Source organism: Falco cherrug, chromosome 2, assembly GCF_023634085.1.
Source record: "Falco cherrug isolate bFalChe1 chromosome 2, bFalChe1.pri, whole genome shotgun sequence".
NCBI classification, from domain to species: domain Eukaryota; kingdom Metazoa; phylum Chordata; class Aves; order Falconiformes; family Falconidae; genus Falco; species Falco cherrug.
The window spans coordinates 86,640,928-86,660,406 of record NC_073698.1 but is presented as its reverse complement, the minus strand read 5'-3'; the positions used below and the strand labels follow the sequence as shown (position 1 = coordinate 86,660,406).

The 19,479-nt window shown below is 39.0% G+C and overlaps 1 protein-coding gene across 2 annotated transcripts in view; it reads left to right on the top strand.

Annotated features, from left to right (window-relative positions):
- The first annotated feature begins 5,232 nt into the window (after positions 1 to 5,232).
- The window catches only part of GK (glycerol kinase), a 36,787-nt gene continuing 22,540 nt past the window's right edge, over positions 5,233 to 19,479 (top strand). For both annotated transcript variants that reach the window (XM_055701583.1, XM_055701582.1), the window contains exons 1-8: positions 5,233 to 5,454; positions 13,429 to 13,502; positions 14,169 to 14,275; positions 14,843 to 14,920; positions 15,897 to 15,976; positions 16,982 to 17,119; positions 17,611 to 17,720; positions 18,317 to 18,383. In XM_055701583.1, coding sequence (XP_055557558.1) covers positions 5,377 to 5,454; positions 13,429 to 13,502; positions 14,169 to 14,275; positions 14,843 to 14,920; positions 15,897 to 15,976; positions 16,982 to 17,119; positions 17,611 to 17,720; positions 18,317 to 18,383 — 732 coding nt within the window. In that variant the 5' untranslated portion in view covers positions 5,233 to 5,376. The remainder of the gene's footprint in view (positions 5,455 to 13,428; positions 13,503 to 14,168; positions 14,276 to 14,842; positions 14,921 to 15,896; positions 15,977 to 16,981; positions 17,120 to 17,610; positions 17,721 to 18,316; positions 18,384 to 19,479) is intronic.

Here is a 19,479-nt window from a genome sequence, read left to right as displayed (position 1 = left end):
AGTCCTGTTGTCTCTAAAGTCAATAGGAATGCAGTTACTGATTCCTGAGAAAGGCAGTGGCTAAGGAATGCAGCACCTTTGGACCTGAGAGAAAGCTGTCATTAACCTCTGCTCTGCTAAGGACTTGCTGCGTGACCACTGGCCAGTAATTCAGCTGCTCTGAGCCCTTCCACATGTCTGTAAAAAAATGCAAGAAGCATTATACCTCCACAAGAGGTTTTATAGAGGTAATACATCAAAAGCATTTGAAATTCATAGACAGAGAAATTTATGGATCCTGGGGCCATCTAATTACTTAGAGTAAACAACCAGACCACTATATAATAATCAGTTCTAAATTCTCAGTGATCTTTCTGAGGATATTGCACAGCAATTCAGCATGCAATAACCAAACTCAAACAGAAAACCAGAAGTATGGGATATATTTTCTTAAGTATACTGCATGTGTATTCTCCTTAATGTAATTAAATATATCTCTTCAAAATGAACATATATTTGATGGTATGTTTTAACAAACACCATCTTCCTGTAGTCTCTGTGGATATATGGAACATCTCACTTAAAAGTATTTTTTTCTGCTTTGCTTTCATTCTTCTGCATGATGTAAGAGCTCAGGTTAGGGCAGGATTAATACAATTTGTTTAAATCCAATGTAATGACAATCTCAAGGCTCTCATACAATTCCACTGCTGTTTCTGTTTTTAGTATATTCACCACATATGGAAACCAGAGCCTGGACTGTGTATCACTAGATTTTCAACCCTGAGCTAAGATTTAGAGATAAAAGTGTCAAATATCAGTATTTAGAGCAATTCAGCTTTTTTCTAATCCTACTATCATACATAGAAATTTCACTTAAACTTTTTTGAAATATCCACTCTCCAGTTCCAAAAAGATGCATGTGAAAAGATGTCCCGTATGAGCAGTATTTGCCTTGCCTCTTTTAACTTGTAAGCTAATGTAAAAGACAGAATGAGCCTATGAGAATTTGCCCTATCATTTTTTTTATGGAGCACGAACGAGACTAACTTATTTGATAAAATAAGGGTTTTTTTTTAAAAAAAGCTAGCATAATACAGCTACTATGAAACCAGTTGAAAACTAACTCAGATTTAATGCCTCTCTTCAGTGTGGTGTACATTTTCCTTCAGGAGTAAATTTTGCAATAAGTTGCTATATTTTTGTATGGAAGCTAGAAGAACAAGTATTTCAAGAGTTAAGGATTTTGAAGCACAGAGTATCTACTATGCCACTGACAAATATTTATATCTCTCTGAATTATTCAATTCCTGAGAATGCTTACTTTTGTCTATATAAAATTATTGGGTTTTTTTCCCCAATTTCCCCATTTTTATTTGAATAATACTGTGCGTGTAAAGATTTACTGACTTAATAACTGCTTTTCAAAGTACTTAGTATTAGTTGTCTTTAAAATGTCAATTTATTTGACCTAAGTTTTATTTTTGTCTACGAGAAAGACAGCAACTGAATGATTGCTCAGGGTTTGAACAGTGTGAGAGTGAATCTAAATATAAAATGTCATTCAGGGAAGACTATTGTCTAATATCAGGTCAGAAGTAAAACACATCCTGCTAGACATTCATTGCATCACCACAGTCATAGCTTCACAATAAAATTGTTCTTGCCAAATGGTGACAGAGTACTGCATGTGGACACTTTCCAAAACAAACCTAGGAGACAGAACATAGAATTGCTTGTTCTAACCTCCTTCATCTGGATCTATGGAAAGGTTCCCTGCGTACGAGTGCTGCAGACAATCTACATACATGTAAGGGCATTGGCAGCCAAGGTCATGATCTGTTTGTGTTTGCTCCCTGAGCCAGTGAGAGAGACTGAGTTTATCCACGTGCGCAGGCATATGCGCTCTCACACATACCACTCATCTTCCCAGTAGGCAAAAGGGTATAGGTGACAGTGTGACTCATTATCCTGGCACACTGTACACTTTATACCTACACCCGTTCCACGCTAGCTCAAAATATTTAACTTCAGCTCTTCCTGGAGAAACACAAAGATCAGACATCAGTAAGGAAGAGCAGGATTCAACTGCTGAGCCTTCTGTCACTAAGAGGCAGAAGGGAAAGACATGTGGACCTCTGGCATTTACTTTTTAGTTCACACTGTATCACATGCTTGGAGTAGCCTGACACAGTCACATTTTGTCCTTAACTTGAGGTCAATAAAAAAGAATCAGCCAGAAACAGGAGAATGCGATTAGGAACATCCCTCCATTCTGCTGGGAAAAAAACCCAAACCCAAACCAAAACCAAAAAAAACAACCCAGGAGTAAACAACTGGGTTTACTTACTATTGAAAATAGGTTTTAGGAACCAAATTATGTTGGCATTGAAAAATGCATTGCAAATATTTATGAGCATAATTGAATGTGTTTCAAATGTGTTCACTACTTTAAAATATAACTGAAAAAAACAGTGGGGCTATATTCAGAGGTGGAAAAAAACTTTCATTTGAGTTCAGTCTGCGGAACAAGGGGTCAAAAGCTCCATATGAAACCAGAACACCATTTCCAGGAATCCAAATTGCACAGGTATTTGAAAACAAGTGCCATCTTCATAACGGTAATATTTTGGGGAAGCAAATTCAACTTTGTTGTAAATAAGTTCTTCGCTATCAATGGGAGTCTCCATTATATCTGCCGGGCTTGAGATTGTTATAGTAAGTATACCTAACTTCCAAAAACTTTTCCTCTATCATGAATAATATATACAAGGCTCCCAACCAGCACTTGCTACATGTGAGCTTGATTTTTATACACACCACCCCCCCACCCCCTTAAATATGTTCTTCAGTAGGGGAACGGAATACCTAACACCATAAGCTGCATAGTGCAGACATGCCTCAGTGAGGTCTGAGTCAGAAGCAGAAGAAATTAGTCCACACAGATATCCATGCTCCTTCCTTTAAAGGAAGCTAATACCTTTAAAACTATCTCAGCAAAGTGCAGGCTCACACCATCTTACTGTAAGGGCACGGCCACAGCTCCACCCTTCCTTCCCCTGCCGGCAGCTTCCTTGGGACGGTGCCCACTATCTGTACTAATAACTCTGCAAATAGTAACACTCATGTATTGCATAATGAATACCACAGGAAAAAAAAAATGTTCACTTCAAACACTTAATAGAAATGTAAAAGAAGAGAGAGTACGCTGAATGAGCTAGGAAGAATGAGGTATTCTCCCTGATTCTGTATTTTCTACTTCAGACAAAATTCTTCCCCCTTCTGTCTGTCGTGCTTGCCTATCTGTTGCACATTAAAGAACGGCATAGGTCGTCATTGCCACCCCTCCTGTTCCCAGCCTATGAAAATGCACAGGCACTGCTAAAGAATACCCAAGAAAATGATAGATCTGCCAGTCCTAGAAAATTTCTGTAACTCAGTGATATTTATAAATTTCGCATAGGTGCAGCAACATTTCATGTTTTACCTAAATATCAGTCACGATATTCCTTCCTCCCTTTTTAGATTGTGAGAGACCTCAACATTTGCTGAAAATAGTCATGTTTTATCTTGAGTTAAAATACATTCAAAACACCATATGGCAGTTTTTAAAAGAAACAAAAGAAATAACACAAGCCCCACACTTTTCCTAGCAATTATACTAATGAATTCAGACTTAACTAAGATCCCATAAGATTAATTCCTTGAATCTACATGGAGATGCTGTAGTCTTACATAAGCTTTTCAAGCCAACTGGGGTTGTTGCCCATGGCTTTGGAGTAGAAGCTGCCTGCAGCATATGCCCTGACAACTGAAGGAAGTAGAGGGGGGTGGTCTCTGGCAAAGCCAGGAGAGATTGTTGTGACCTTCTAGTATGACCTGCTGTGGATCCTTTTCTGGGTTGCAGGACATCCCTGAGAAAATGGATCTCTGTAGTACAGTTTAAGTTCTAAGAAAAAATACCACACTTAGTTCTAAAATTTTAGAATAATAGAGAATCCTTCATAATATGTGTAAGTGGTTCCAGTGTTTCATTACTCTCACACATATTTTCAAAATATGGATCTTTTTACTAAACTGTATTTGTTTAATTTCAGATTTTGTAATTATGGGCTGCAACTCCATCACTTGCTATCTGTTACACAGTAGCAGATAGTGCTGTTCACATCCCAACCAAGGCTCCTACATGGCAGCTGAAGTACTAACCAAAAAAAGTATGTCAGAAGTGCTGTGCAAGATGTCAGGCAAGTCATTACCAAGCAGCAGTAATCATATTTTGCTTATCAGGAAGCAATACTGACAAAATACCGTGAGTTTGGTCAACTACCGCTAATGGGGAGTTACAACAAAGACAAATGTATTTAGTGGCGTCTGTGGGGGTTGACTTGCTGGCAATGTGTGTCACTGGGTAACTTCTCATGTGCTTCAGTCAGCATTATTAGCTTTTGCAATTCTATCGTTGGTCTTGCAACACCAGCAGTTTTTCTTGAAGCACTAGTTACCAGGACACCGTAAGGAAAATCCCAGTTTTAAATTTAATGAGTATTTCTGCTTGACACGGGGTAAAGCATTGAGAGCTGCAACAAGCCTCTTTTGGGGCCGCTAACATTTTTCAGCCAATATCATAGCTATAGTGACTCAGTTTTGAACGCCTTATCGGCAATATTCGCTCTGAACAAAAAAGTCTCCAGAGCACATCTCGGCTTGGCGCCTTCCGAGCGCGCACCCTTCGCGGCTGGATCCCGCCTCGCCGCCGGCCGCACCGGGAAAGCCGGCCGGGCCCTCGAGGGGTTTCTTTCCGCTCTCCTCGATTACAAGCGAAACAGGTTTCGCTCCGGGGAACGCCGCCGCAGGACACAGATGACCCCAGACTGGTGCCTCGAAATCTCGTCCAGCAGACTCCCTCCGGAGTCCCGCACAGCCCTCCGAAGACCCTCGCCCCGAAGCGACACACGCCTCCCCCAGGAAACACCTCAGGTTTCCCGCGCCCCCCCTCAGGCCGACAGCTTCCCTCATGCCAGCGGCTCTCCGGCGGGCGGGGGGGGGGGGCGGGGGCGGGGGCGGGGCGGGGCGGGGCGGGGGGCGTGCTGTGCACCACCCACCACGTGACCCCCCCGCCGCGCCCCCGCCGCTGGCCCACTTCCTGCGCCTCCCGGCCCCGCCCCCGCCCCTCCGCCCCGCCGCGCCCCGAGCGCTGGTTGGCTGCGGGCTGACAATGCGCGCGGCAGCGCCCCCCGCCCCGCCTGCCCGCCTGCCCCGCCCCCCCGCCGGCTTCACCCGGCAGCCACGAGCCGCTGGCCGCGAGCGGCCGGGGCAGTGTCAGCGCGGCCGTTAGCCGCTCGCTGAGGGATCGCTGCGGGATCGCTGAGGGGACCCGGCGGGCGGCTAAGCGGGGTCATGGCCGCGTCGGACCGAATGGTGCTGGGGCCGCTGGTGGGCTCCATCGATCAGGGCACCAGCTCCACTCGCTTCCTGGTGAGCACATCTTGGGGCTTGGGGTGGCCTCTGGCGCTGCGGCGCGCAGGGACGGGCGGCGGCCCCGCGGCCTGAGGGAGCCGCTGCGCCCGCTCCTTCCCTCTCCTGCATCCTCGCGGGGTCCCTCTGGCCTCTGCTGTGCCCTTGGGGAAGGGCAGGGGGGCGGGCCGCGCAGGGCCGTGCTACCGCTGCCCCGGCTGCTGCCTTGGGCCGGCATCCCTCATCCCCGCGGCGGGCCGGGGCTGCCGCGCCGCCCGGAGAGGCGGGTGCTGGTGGGTACTGGGGTGGCGAGGCCGCCGGCCGGCGGTGTCCCCCCAGCGATCAGACCCCCGTCGCCTTCCCGCCGCGCTGGGGGGCGAGCAGCGCTGCCCGGCCCGCGCAGAACGAAGGGGAGCGGGCCCGGCGGCAGGACCGGCAGTGCCCGTCCGGCCCCAGAGCAAGCCGGAGGGCAGCTGCTGCTTGAGGGGGCTGCAAAATCCTGCTCCTTCGGGCAGGCTGTGTTTTAAATCTGCCGGATATCTCGCCCTGAACCGAATCAAGTGGGCGCAGTGCTCAGGCACGGGAGGAACAGATCCCTGTGAATTCAGTGGCTGTGGTTAGTTAGTGTTCAGACAATGCAATGACTGCTGTGTTTCCCTCTAAAACCTACTTGGGCCTGTTGGAATGACTGCTGCAGTTCTGGAGGCTACATCCCAAATTGTCAGTGCATCCCGTGCACTTGCACACAACTTCAGGTGACGGGACTAAAGATGGGCTTGTTTAAATGCTAGAGGAAGATTGTTTAAGGATGGGGCAATGACTATGTTAATCAGATATATATAAAAGCCTTTTAGTTTAAGGATCTAGTTATTTCCATATTATGCAGTAGACAGTAACTAATGTTGTTATTATATATGAAACTTACTATGTAAACTTCCTGCTTGCAAATCTCTCCAAATGTCCAGTCGCCTAGTCAGTAAGTCATGGTAATTTGATTTAGATCCCAGTGACGTTTTCCATCATGGAAGAGGAATAATGACTAAATACAAAAAATGTTGTCAAATATACAGTGTTGAACTGGGAAGAGAAATGTTTTGGCTTTTTTTTTTCTTTTTTCCCGTTTTTCTTTTTTCCCTTTTTTCCTTTTTTCTTTCTCCTTTTTCATTTTTTCTTTCTCCTTTTTTTTTCTTTTCCCTTTTCCTTTGCTTTCCTTTTTTTTTTTTTAATGCATCCCCCATGTGGAATGTTCTTTCATGAAGCAGGAGACTAGAATATCTTCTTGACATGTGTTACCATTATTACTCAATATCACGACCTTCATGGGATTGTCAAATGACAAAACCCAGATCTGGGGGTGGAGAGAAACTTCAAACTGACAAATGACACCACCGGACTATCTTGAATGCCAGTCAGGAGTCCATTTCAGAAAAGCATTTGGAGAAGTTCCCTGTAACACCTGAAGATTAATTCTATCTGCTTTACGTGTATACCAAGTTACCTTTTTTCTTAGCCTAAAAGGATAAGACTAGTAGAAATAAAAGAGACACTGAAGGATTTAAATTTATATTCAAGCTCTTTTTACAGGTATTTTTACAAGTTCTTCTGACAAGGAATTTCTTATACCAGATGCATTCATCAATGGCTTGTATACAGTCAGGGTTTTTTTCTGTCTACATGAGATATGTTTCCTCTGTTTGAGGATTCAGGTGCTTACACAAATAAATAAGAGGCCATAATTCTTTCCTTATTTTTTTAAAAAAGTATATTATGTCTGTCATTCTTCAGTTCTTCTTGTATCCATCTCATTTTCTCTTAATTAATTTCAAAATACAGTGCTGGCCTACACTTGGCAGTTGATCAAACTAGTATGATAATTAAGGTATGTGGATTTGAGAAAAAAAGGTACATCACTGAACTGAATCAGAACATGGGGTGGGGGGAGGAAAAGGGCAAAGTGTGCAGGAATCTACTACAAGTTGCATCAATTACACAGATAATAGCACATATATCTGGAGAATTCTGTGCTGGAAAGAGATTGCTACAGTTAGAAGGGAGATTTTTGCTTTGAATTATTTTAAGCCAAAATGTGATGTGGTGTTCTTTTTGCCTGAGTTGTTTCCCTGTCTCTCTTACTATCTCTCCATCTTTTACTGTCTTAGTTGTTTTGCATACCTTTCTCATTGATCTCTCTACATTTTTTTTCTTCAGGGCTTCCAACAATTTTAATCTTCACCAAGTCACCAGTCAGAATCAAAGTGTTGGTTACTTTGCACATGTCTGTTCAGTAGTACAGTGCAACGGTTACCTAGTTTTTTAAGATGGAAGACTTACTGGGTTAAAGATGTCTGGGTGAAAAACTGGCTTCTCCTTTGCGGCCAAAGGGTGGTGTCAACAGTTCAGTCTAAACTTACAGTTACAGGTGGCCAATTTACAAGTGGTGTTCCACTTGTAAAAGGGCTGATATACTATAGTATTTTCATCAACCACCTGGGGGATGGGTTGGAATGCCCTTTCAAGTTTACAGGTGACTACAGACCAGAAGAAGCAGTTGACTGGAATTCCAGTTGGAGAAGGGGCCTGGCAGAAGCTTCATGAAGTTCAACAAAGTTTGGCGCTTGGGACAGAATGCTAAGAAGCAGCTTGTTGGAAAAGGACCCAGATGCCTGCTGGACAGCAAGTTTAATATAAGTGAGCAGCGCGTCCTTGTGGTGAAGATTAACCACGTGAAGAAAAGTACAGACTGCAGATCAACAAAAGTGATTATTGCCATCTGCATGGCACGTAAGAGGCAGCATCTGGAACGCTGTGGCTGGTTTTGGCCTCCCCAGAGGAAGAGAGAATCGGAAGAACTGGGGTTTGTCCAACAAATGGTCACTAACATGATCACTGTGCTGTAGCACAAGGCACACGAGGAGAACTTGGGAGATCAGGGGTTGTTTCTTCATAGGGGAGTCTAAGGCAGTGTCTTCAGCTGTCTAACCACAGTCTGTAGAGAATACAGAGCCAACCTTTTCTCAGACATGCACAGAAAAAGGCAACATACAGTGAACAGAAGTTGCAGCAAGTGAAGTTTCAAACAGATGTAAAGAAAAAAATTTTGACTTATGAGGGGCTCCGGATCAGGGGTGCAGAAAGCCTGTGGAATTTCCATCCTTGCAGATACTCAACACCTGGATGAGAAAAGGCCTTGACCAAACTGGTCTGACTTTAAATTTAAGCTTACCTGAGCAGTGAGTTGGCCTAGACAACCTCCAGAGATTCCTTTTAGAAATAATTATGCTATATATAGACACAAGTTTTGAGAGATTCTCTTGCTTACGTGAACGAGACTGTACGAACACAGATAGATGATAAAGAAGCACCAGAATGTAGGTACATTTCTGTTACTGTCACTCCTCATTTATCCTTGCCTCTCACACACAATACACATACAGTTTTAGCTTGTGCTGTGGTTTTACCCTCTGGAAACCTTAATTTGGATCTTTGCTAAGCTACTTGCTTTTGCAAAATAAGCTGTAATTATTTTTGAGATCTCAGCTTTCCTGTAAAGTTAGGTTGAACCTGGATAACAGATTCAGAGTTACCAGGGAGAGTGCAGTGCTTTGAGTACCAGTCCAATTGCCTAAGGCTCATTTTCTGTAAGATATCAAGCAGGAAAATAAATTGAGTAGGCTAAACAAGTGTACCCACGTGAATAAATTCTGGTCTAGATATTTGGCCAAATATTTTCATCAAATACGTGCTTCTCTTGTGTTTGATTTTATTTTTTTCAAGAATCCTATCATAAAAATCCACTGTTAACTTCTTTTGCTAAAAGTCTTGGGATCAGAAGCTAATGGCTGGCTGAGCCACTGCCTGATCTCTTGAAAGCTATTTGCGGGTTGAAGTCTTTCTGGCATTCTATCCAGGAACAGCAAGAATCGAAAGTACACATACAGTGTACACATACATGTACAGAACTTCAGGTCCTAGGTTTGTCAGTCAGCCACAGACAATTTTTTTTCCACCTGAGTGGAGTGTTTCTTCCTTCATTTCCCAAAGAAGCATCCCAATAAAGCTATATCACACTGTAAGCATTCTTTTCAGGAAACAAAACCTGGGTTTAGATAAGGAAAAAATTGGTGTACCCATTGAGCTTACCCTTCAGAGGGGAATCTATTTCACTCTTCTACTGAGGTAACATGACCTTTTGGGAAAAAGCAAAACTTGATTGTATAGTTAACAAGAAGGGTTGAAAATATTTCAAATACTTCAGTTTTTCCCTAAGTCTTAGTTTTTATCACTTAAAATGTATTGCAATTTTTACTTTTTATTCCCATAATCATAAGCGCCTCCTTGAGGGGGGGAGGGAGGTGTGTTCATTAGGAGCCTTCCAAGCAAGATAATTTCTAGGAGACTTGTTAAACTGTACGTACGTACACAAATTCTGATTGCCTGATAATTCTAGTTAAATGCTAAAGGTGGAGTTACGTTTGTCTGTCATCCTTCCCCCAGCTGGGTTGATTTCAGTGCGTTTTCAGAACTCCAGCTCTGAGCTTGCTTGCCTGCAAAGCTGTAACATTTCTAGCTTAACAGGAGCTCATGAAAGTATAGCATAAACTAACAGAAGTAGCATTTCTGCAGGCAGTTACCTGGCAAAGCATGGAAAGTTACTTCTAAAATCTGTCTTCATTATTGTAATTTCAGCTGTGCAGCTTCTTGCATCACTTCCCTGAGCCTCATGTTTCTGTTTGTCTTATTTCTTTTCATTCTTTGAAAATTGTTACAGCTGATTGATCTGAATTCTTTTCCACTAAGGTCATAAAGACTTGGTGTAATACCGTGCAACTGTTTGCACCCCTTCATATGATGTCGTGTGTTACACTAGAGACCCTATAAAGAGCTCAAATTCAGTGATCAGCCCAGTGCTTGTGTGCTTGCTTACGGACAGCATAGCTAAATAGGTCTTTCTTCTCTCCTTCACTCTTGAGATTCAATGCTCAAGCTCTAATTCTTTGTATGATAATTTGTTGGGAGTGGAAGGAGGATGTTTTTTATTTATTGTCTTTAATCTGTCACCCAAGAATTCAGTACATATCTGGTGGTTTTCAGTCTTTGCGGATAGCTCTGCATGTCCGAATAACCTAGGCAATTATTTTGTGAGTACTGCTCATAAAATGAGGGCAAAACTGACTTTGACTTCCATCCCCCCTACAAAAAGTGAGAGATCAGTACCATAAACTGGAACCAGTTCTTAATGGATATGAAAGGAAAGAAAGCACTGACAGAAATACACCTCAAACTTGTTTCAACAGGAATGTATTGACCTTACCTGAATTACCCATTGTCACCTCTTTATCTCTCTTACCACTGTCAGAGAGAAACAATTGTTTAGGGTTGGTTTTTTTTTGGCATCAGGGCTATGGTTGGTTTGTTGTCGGTTGTTGTTTTTTTTTTAGAGGGGGGGCAGGCAGGGGACGGGGACTTGGGCAGGGAAGGAGGGCAGGTCGCATTCTATTTATTCCCTACTTTGTTTATCGTCTTCTAGGTTTAATTGTAATGACTCATTTATGTTTGGCATTCTTTTGTGTATCAGAATTCTGTTTATCAGTGTAGAACATGGTATTGTTCCCAGTGAAAGGTTTTAATCCCTTGCTTTGAGGTACAGGGAATGTCTGATGCTTTTGTTGAGGATGTCAGAAGCTTGCAGTTTTGTTCCTGATGGATTAGGAAAGCATGTTTACCTAGTTCTTCTCGATGGGCATGAAAAAAATTATGCATTTATAGTGTTATTGCTTCAGTTGATAATTTATTGCTATTTGAGCAGCTTGTTTAGAAGGAAGCAAAACATTTTGCTGTGCTAGAGCTTCACCTTTTTTTTATTTTATTCTATTTTTATATTTATATATGTAAATATATATATATTTATTTTTATTTTAGAGCAGGCCACACACTCCAGGTTCAATGAATGACCTTGTCTAATTGAATCTGTATTTATTTCCTGCTAACAGTAGGAATCTTTATGTACTGCCTTCTGTTTCAAGGAATACTGAATGATTAATGGTGAATGATTACTGAACGATATTTGACATTGCTAGTAGAGCAGATACATACAGGTTCAATAAAAAGTCTTCTGCTATCTTTATTATAAAAACTTAGTAAATGTTACTATGCTTTAGGCAGAAAAGCAGTTTCAAGTAAAAAATTTTTCTGCGTACATGCAAAACCTTATCTCTCCTACTAACTATGTTGCACAGTGTTTTAAGACCTGTATCCCATTATACTAATTCCTTCCAAACATCTAAGTACTGACAGAGCTTACCCTTTTGTTAGGATATCTTCATGTCAAGCCTGAGGTGTAGATTAAATTTGTACAAGTAAATATGGTAAAAAGAATAGTGGTGCTTTTTCTATCTAATCTTTCCAACTGACAACAGAAAAGGACAAACTAGTACCTTTTAAAAACTTGTCTTTTTGGCAGTGGAGGGGAAAAAATAACTTCTAGTATTTTCCAGAGAGGTTGTAGTCTTTCCATCCTTGGAGGTTTTCAATACCTGCCTAGAAAAAATCCTTGAGCAACCTGGTCTAATCTCACAGCTGACCCTGCTTTGAGCAGGAGGTTGTACTAGAGATCTCTCAAGGTCCCTTTCAGCCTGAATTATTCTATGATTCTAATATATATATATAGAATGTTTCTAGTCATCAAAGTTTCACTCTAAAGATAACACTTTAAAGTTTCAAAGAAACTGGAGAATTGGAACTTTCATCTGCACTTTGTCAGAATTGTTCTAATAGTTTCAGAGTAAACTGTACTATCTAAATGAAATCAAGAGTTTATGGATTAAAAGCTTTAAGAGAAAGTCTTAGAATTTGTGGAATGAGAGGAGAGCATTACCAAGGAAGTCTAGAAAAACTTCAGTTATATCCCACAGAGTGGATGGGTATAACTGAGTTTTGTACCTTAGCACGAGTGGTTTCTAAAGCCAACCCTCCTCTGCTTGCCATAAAAAAAGACAGGATGGTGTGCCACTGGCATGTTTTGCAGTTCACCTGAAGCTGCTGTTAGATTTTACTTTCTAGGTCCCTGAGTGTTCTTCAAAAGATTCTGCATGATGCTAGTGAGCAAGAGCTGTTCTCACAGGAACTTCATCATTGCCCAGTCAGTTATGCTGGTTTACTCATGGTACAATGAAGTTGGATGTTTTATTGGGTGTCATCTTAGCTTGGCCACAGTAGATTACTTTTGGAAACAGGCCACTGATGGTTAATTAAGACTGTTGTGTATTCTAGCTGAGCTTTTACTGCAAGGCAGAGCCTCTAACTTGTGATGCCTTAAGAACAGCCATTAGTATAGTCCTCAGGATTCTCTGCTGTTTTTTATTGCAATGTATTCAAATCTAAGTCACTTCTGCATTTTCTTCTTTTTTAATGTATTGTGTTGCTGCAGTGACATTCTTTTATTGTCAGATAGTTCACAAGCTCTGTATTTGTAGTTTGTTTTGAAATAAACTGGATTCTGCCTAGGTGCTTTTTCTTTCTTCAGTTTGGTCCCCTTTGTCATTTTGAAACTACATGTGATTGTCTGTCTCTTAAAATCACTCTTCCTAAATGTGAGCTAACCCAAGAAAAGGCATAGTTCTGGCATTGGAGTATCAGTGCAGAAACTAAAGAAATGTTATTATGACTAGCAGTGGGTGTTTTACTGGGAGGTGTGTTCTAAAATGCATCATCAGTTTAATTTCCACAACCTCTACAAGAAAAAAATATGGTTCTTTCCCAATCCATCAAGAAAAAACAGCAGTTATAATGGACAGCAAAGCTTACTAAAATATTCTTTGCTTACCTTAATTACAAAAATCATCTATCTGAACCCAGGTTATATGGATATTTGGGTTGATAATAGACAATTACTATCAATTATCACAGCACTGTATTTATTCAAAATAATAAATGTTCATTTATTGTTGTTTAAACTTCTGTGTTCATAGGAAATCCTGTCATGTAATTTATTTGCAGGTTTTTAATGCAAAAACAGCAGAGCTCTTGAGTCACCATCAAGTTGAGATACAGCAGAAATTCCCTAAAGAAGGGTATGAATTTTCGGTGGTTTTTAATTTGCGTACTTATTGGTAAAGCTTATGTATATTTATCTATGAATGATCAAAAGTGAAGTTGATTAATAATCATTAAGAACATAGTATCTGCTATAAAAGACTGTAGTCGGAAAACTCACATAAAAGCATAAAAAACTCACATTGGGTGTCTGGCATGTGCTCTGATTTAAGTAAACTAAAAATACTTAGCATTTTACTCTGACCACTCATTAACACATTTAAAATTTAAACTTTAAAGTTTAAATGAGACTTAAAGTCTTTTTTAAAGTGGTAAAGCTGGACATTTTTACAGTTTAATCGTAGTCTTCAGTTTAGTCCATAGAAATTGATTAGTTTGTTCTCTGAGGTGTTTTTTTTTTTTGTTTGTTCTTAACTGACCTGCCATTTGCTGCCAAAGCAGAAGTATAGAATAAAACAAAGCAAAATTCTTTGTTTTCTGCAGATGGTTTTGTTGTGAAAATACAACTTACTCTTTTAAAAGGGTTTGAAGTTCATTGCACAATTTCCAGATATGTAAAACATACTTTGTAGTTAATGTTTGTGTCAAAATGCTTAGCTGTTTTTTCAGAGTATAATTTCTTTTTTTCCCCCTAAATGTAATTTTTTGTCTTTTTATTAACTGGTGTTTACTTTTTGTTAAAGGTGGGTGGAACAAGATCCAAAGGAAATACTAAAGTCTGTCCATGAATGTGTGGAGAGGACCTGTGAGAAACTGCAACAACTGAACATAGACATCACTAACATAAGAGGTATTCCTTACTTAAGGGTAACTGAGGGCTTTAACATACTCATGGTTGAGCAAGTCAAATTCTCTAGTTTTTAAGTCAATAAATAGAAAGGTGGCAGCATGTGCTGACCTCAGAGAAAAGCTAAATTGGCATTGAGAGCAGTTTGGTTGAAGCAATGTGAAAGCAAATCCTTTGTGTAGATTAGCAATGCAGAATCTACAAAGTAGACTTAATCTAATCTTGCAAAATCACAGAGACAAGTGATGAATTAAGAGATTCTGAAATTTAAATTGGGATTTATTGGGAAAAGCTAGTTTCCCTGTCGGTGCTTGTGTTGTCTCAATTTGTAGCAAAAAAAAAAAGATTTAGAGCACCTAAGTTAAGCAGCAAATGTTGAATGATGAGCTTTTAGAAGTAGCATTTCTAAATTGTAGCATGAAAAAGTTGGAATCTTTTTATTTCCCATTTACTTTCCTCTTCTCCTTACCTGTTCCTCCCTCCTTTCCACCTCTCCTTTCCCTCCCTCACTCCCCAAAAGGGGAAAACAAACCTTCTGAAAAGGATACTTCTTTCTATTTTGTCCTGAAGCCATTGGAGTCAGCAATCAGAGAGAAACAACAGTGGTTTGGGACAAGACAACTGGAGAACCTCTTTATAATGCTATTGGTAACTACTATGCTTTCTGAATATGTAAAATCATAAAATGAGCATGTTGTAGAAAAATGCTTTCCTAGTTTTCTGTGCAGATCTCACTGTGGCCTTGCCTCTTCACTTCCTTGATTTTTTGATACCTGTGTCATAAGCTCTGTGTTTATATATACCAGTGCAACTAAGAAAAACCTACTCTGTTAAAATTATTGCTTAATAAATCACTTAATGGCTTTTAATAAAAAAAACCGTTCCTGAGGGGTTTTGTACATCCCTGACATGTAATGAAGCTTTTACTTGCACCCCAATCACTTCCTCCTAAATTAAAAAGCCTACTAAATTTTCAGGATGCTTTTGATTTAACTTTAAAGGAAAAGCATTTCCAGTAGGTTTAAATATTGTTTTGGATCTTAATTTTTAACCTAACTTAGCTTTTCAGATCATGTCAGCTGAGAAATGGTAATTGCATAGATTTACTCTTATAAGTCATGTCAAGTGCCAGATTTAGTTTAGCTTAGTATCACTGAAAAATCAGGACTCTTCTATATTCAAATATATGTTAACAGCTTTATCTTAAGCCTGCTTGTACCTTGATAACTCTGACATAGCACTTGAGTTCAAAGTTTTCATAGGAATAGTAAATAATCAACCTGCTATTTGTTTTAACCTCTTAGTTTAATGACAGTCATCCACTGTAAACGAAGTAGTATTTTGCTTATGCTGTGATTGAGAAAAGTATATATCCTGTTATGTGGAAAATCCTGTTTGATTTTTCATACCATTTGTTCTTCTAAATCAGTTTATCTAACCATTTTTAATTTTTACAACAGTGCATTTAAAATACAAAGGCAATACAATATTCTTTCAGCTACATGAAAAGCTAAAAATAAAGACAGGAATTTACTGACAAGAGCTCTAGTTTTGTAGAAGCAGCTTCTACATGTTACTTTTTGTGTATTAAATTAGTTGATCACTTAATTATTTGTGGTTTTAGTGTGGCTTGACCTTAGAACCCAGTCAACAGTTGAACGGCTTCTTAAAAGAATTCCAGGGAAAAATAAAGCCTTTTTTAAGGTAAGAGATTTTGCAAAGCATTTAAATAGTATCTGAACTCTAATGTTCTGGAGATGCGTGCTTAAAATTCCCCAAAACAAAGTAAGTCAGTTGTAGCTTCTAGTCCTTTCTTACCTTGTCAAATAATAAAAAATTTGCTTAATGCTACACACCAATCTGAGGCTGCAAAATGTTTATTTTCCTCAAAATAAGTGGTTAACACTCCTTACTTATCTCACTGGAGAAGTTAAACCAGTAATCGTTAGTGAGACTTAATCATGTGCTACCTATCCAATGAGAGGTAAAGATCACACACAAAAATCAAGAGCAAGTAGAAAAAAAACTACTTGGAAAATAATTCATTGATGTGAATTTTTTTACCCTTTCTCATCTTATGCCTATTCTCATCTTAATATTGAAATTAATTGTAAGCATTCTGAGAATTGGGAAGATAGTTTATAAAGAGCAAATTACTTCTTTTTTTAATATGGGCATATATAACAATTTGGAAAGTAATTGCTTGCAAAAAGGTGTCGTAATTCTTTGATTTCTATTTTCCTTGATTGACTGGATAAATATTATATATTTTATATATTATATATATTTTCTTATAGACAGGAAATGGATGTCAAAAAGCATATAAACTTACTTGATTTTTCAGTTCTAGTGGAATACAAATTCCATCTTTCCTGTGTCATGCTGCTCATTTTCGTTGTTGACCCTTGCTGTCTAGTCCTACAGAGATAACCTAGATAAGACAGGACTTCTGCAAACAGCTATTTCCACATAAATGGTCATTGAACTGCAGTTACATCAGCTTTGATCTTTGTCCATTAATGGTTTTGGTATTTTCAGACTTGTGTATTGTGTGCTTAGTACTTATTTAAATAAGATTGTGTAATTTCTCTGAGTTTTGTGTCTGCGTTTTTTTACTTACTATGACCATTTTTATATGTATAACTACAGTATTCATGGAAAAGATACTTTAATAGTGTTTAATTACTTTTTTTAAAATTTATTTTACAGTTTAGGACTGGTCTTCCACTTAGCACTTATTTTAGTGCAGTGAAACTTCGGTGGCTTTTGGATAATGTGGAGGAGATTAAGCAAGCAGTTGATGATGGAAGAGCTATGTTTGGCACTATCGATTCATGGCTTATATGGGTATGTATTTGTGAGTTTATTATCACTCTTTTTAAAATGAATGGCCATATCCTGCAAATTTCTGTGCAAAGTACTGTGTGACCCATGATGCCTCCTGATCACACAGTGATGCGAGTACAAGGAACTAAAGAAATTCCATTAAAATTCCTTACAAGATGAACTTTCATTGACCCTGTATCACTGTATTTTTTTTATGCTTATGTGTAGTTTACCATTAATAGGTTGCTGTAAAATTTTGCTCATGCTTTGGAAAAATCTTGGGCTTTAGAAAGGTGTCTTAGCCACCTTCGCAATAAAAGAATCCATGTTGTACCTTTATTTTCTGTTTCATGCCTTTTTCCCATTATTAACAGGTCTTCCTCTTTAGTTGTAGAAATGTCAGAGTTCTCACTCCCAAGCTCAAAACTTTGTGAATTTAGAAAATTTTTTTGTAATTTGTTGAAGTAAACCTGTATCTTTTCTTGGCAAATAATATTTTTTTTTTTGTTCAGAGTTTGACAGGTGGAAAGAATGGAGGCGTTCACTGTACAGACGTAACCAATGCCAGTAGAACAATGTTGTTCAACATTCATTCCTTGGAATGGGATCCTGAGCTCTGCCAGTAAGCTCAGTTTTTCAGTAATACTGTTATTTAAATGGATTCTATACATTATGTGTGAAGAAAGCATTTAATAGCAAGAATCTTTTACCTAGACTTCAATCAGCAATTACTGTTCTATTTACTGTTACCATTGGTAATTAAGATTCATTGCTCTCCAGATGTCCAAATTACAGCTGTCTAGATTAATTAAAAGTAGCAGATTTGTTCTGTAGCTGGAAGACTGGTTCATGGAAACGGTGGTAGTTAATACTTTCTTTATTCCTTAACCAAATTTGTAAGACAGTTACAATGACAGTGTCTCTATTTTAAGTTTAAATTTATTAGCAACAATTATTATAAAGATATTGTTGGAAGAGGAATGACTTCCCACGTAGAAGAGTTGGATATGTCTTCAAAATACTCAAATGCTTTACTCCATAATTCAGTGTCATGTACTGTAAAAAGTGGAAGAACACAGTGATGGATTAAACCATAGAAATCGAAAGTTCCTTTTATAGTGTTTTTTTTCTTTATAGCTTAAACTTATTTAAGAAAACAAAAGCGAAATGCTTTCTGATTTAGCACTGACCATATATATTATTTTGTATTGTGTTCAGGTTCTTTGACATTCCTATGGAAATACTCCCAAAAGTACGAAGCTCCTCTGAGATTTATGGCCTGATGGTATGTTTACTTGTGTATGTATGAAGTTAATCTTGTAAAAATGTAACTATACCAATATAGATTTGACAGAATTGCCATAGATTAAGACTAACAGCTTTTTTTAGACCAATATATTTTTACTTATGTTTAGTATGTCATTATCTACTGTTGTGTAATATTATATGAAGTTGAATATTTGTTGTTTTCTCTTTTAAGTGTCAAACACACAAAAAAGATGGGAGAGGTTTTTGATAAGGATAAAAATTTGATTTTTATTACAGTCACTTACTGATTTAGAAACTACCCATCAGAATGCAATGTATAATCAGTAGATAAAAAGATTGAGACGGCTGTTACTTCTTTACTTCTTGTACAACTGAAAAGAAGAGATGAAAGTCGCTGTGGAAGTCTTCATGATCTAAGAAGACTGGACAAGATGTGTAATGTCTTATTTCCAAATAACTGAAGGCAAGATCAGTCAGTTTCTGTGAAATGGAAAATCATAAGTGACACCGTAGATTGCCTGCTTTTTGAAAAATACATTTCTCTTGCCCTGTATATTTCCATAACACTCAGTAAAAAAAAATATTTTGGAATAATTGTGATGTCTTTTTAATCACATTGCTCCCAGTGCAACTGTGAATATTACTTAGGACTAAATCATTAATTGTTGTCATGAGGCTGAGGTTTCAAGTTTACTTTGATGCAGTACCAACTTTTCTGATACAGTGGCATCTAATTTATTAGCTTCAGAATCAGATAAACTGGATGTTGTAATTTTGCATTCTTTTCCCTCATAGTTTGCTCTGTTTACTAAGAACACACAGGCATTTTGTGATTAAGACAAGTTATGTGATTTTTATTTAAAATGTAGCTTAACTTGCCTGAAATGTAAGTATTTTTGCTGTTCTGTTAATGGAGATGCCACTCATTGTGAAAGTCATTGCTGACTTTCATTAATGTGCTGGTCGGATGAGAGTGAGTTGTATTAAGCTGAATGAGTGAGGTAAATGGAAAAAGACACTACCTAGCAACTGAAACAGAATAGCTGGTCGCTTTAAATCAACTTCTGTTTCTCTTCCCCTATCCTTTTCTTTTTCTTCGTTTTGCTGGCTGT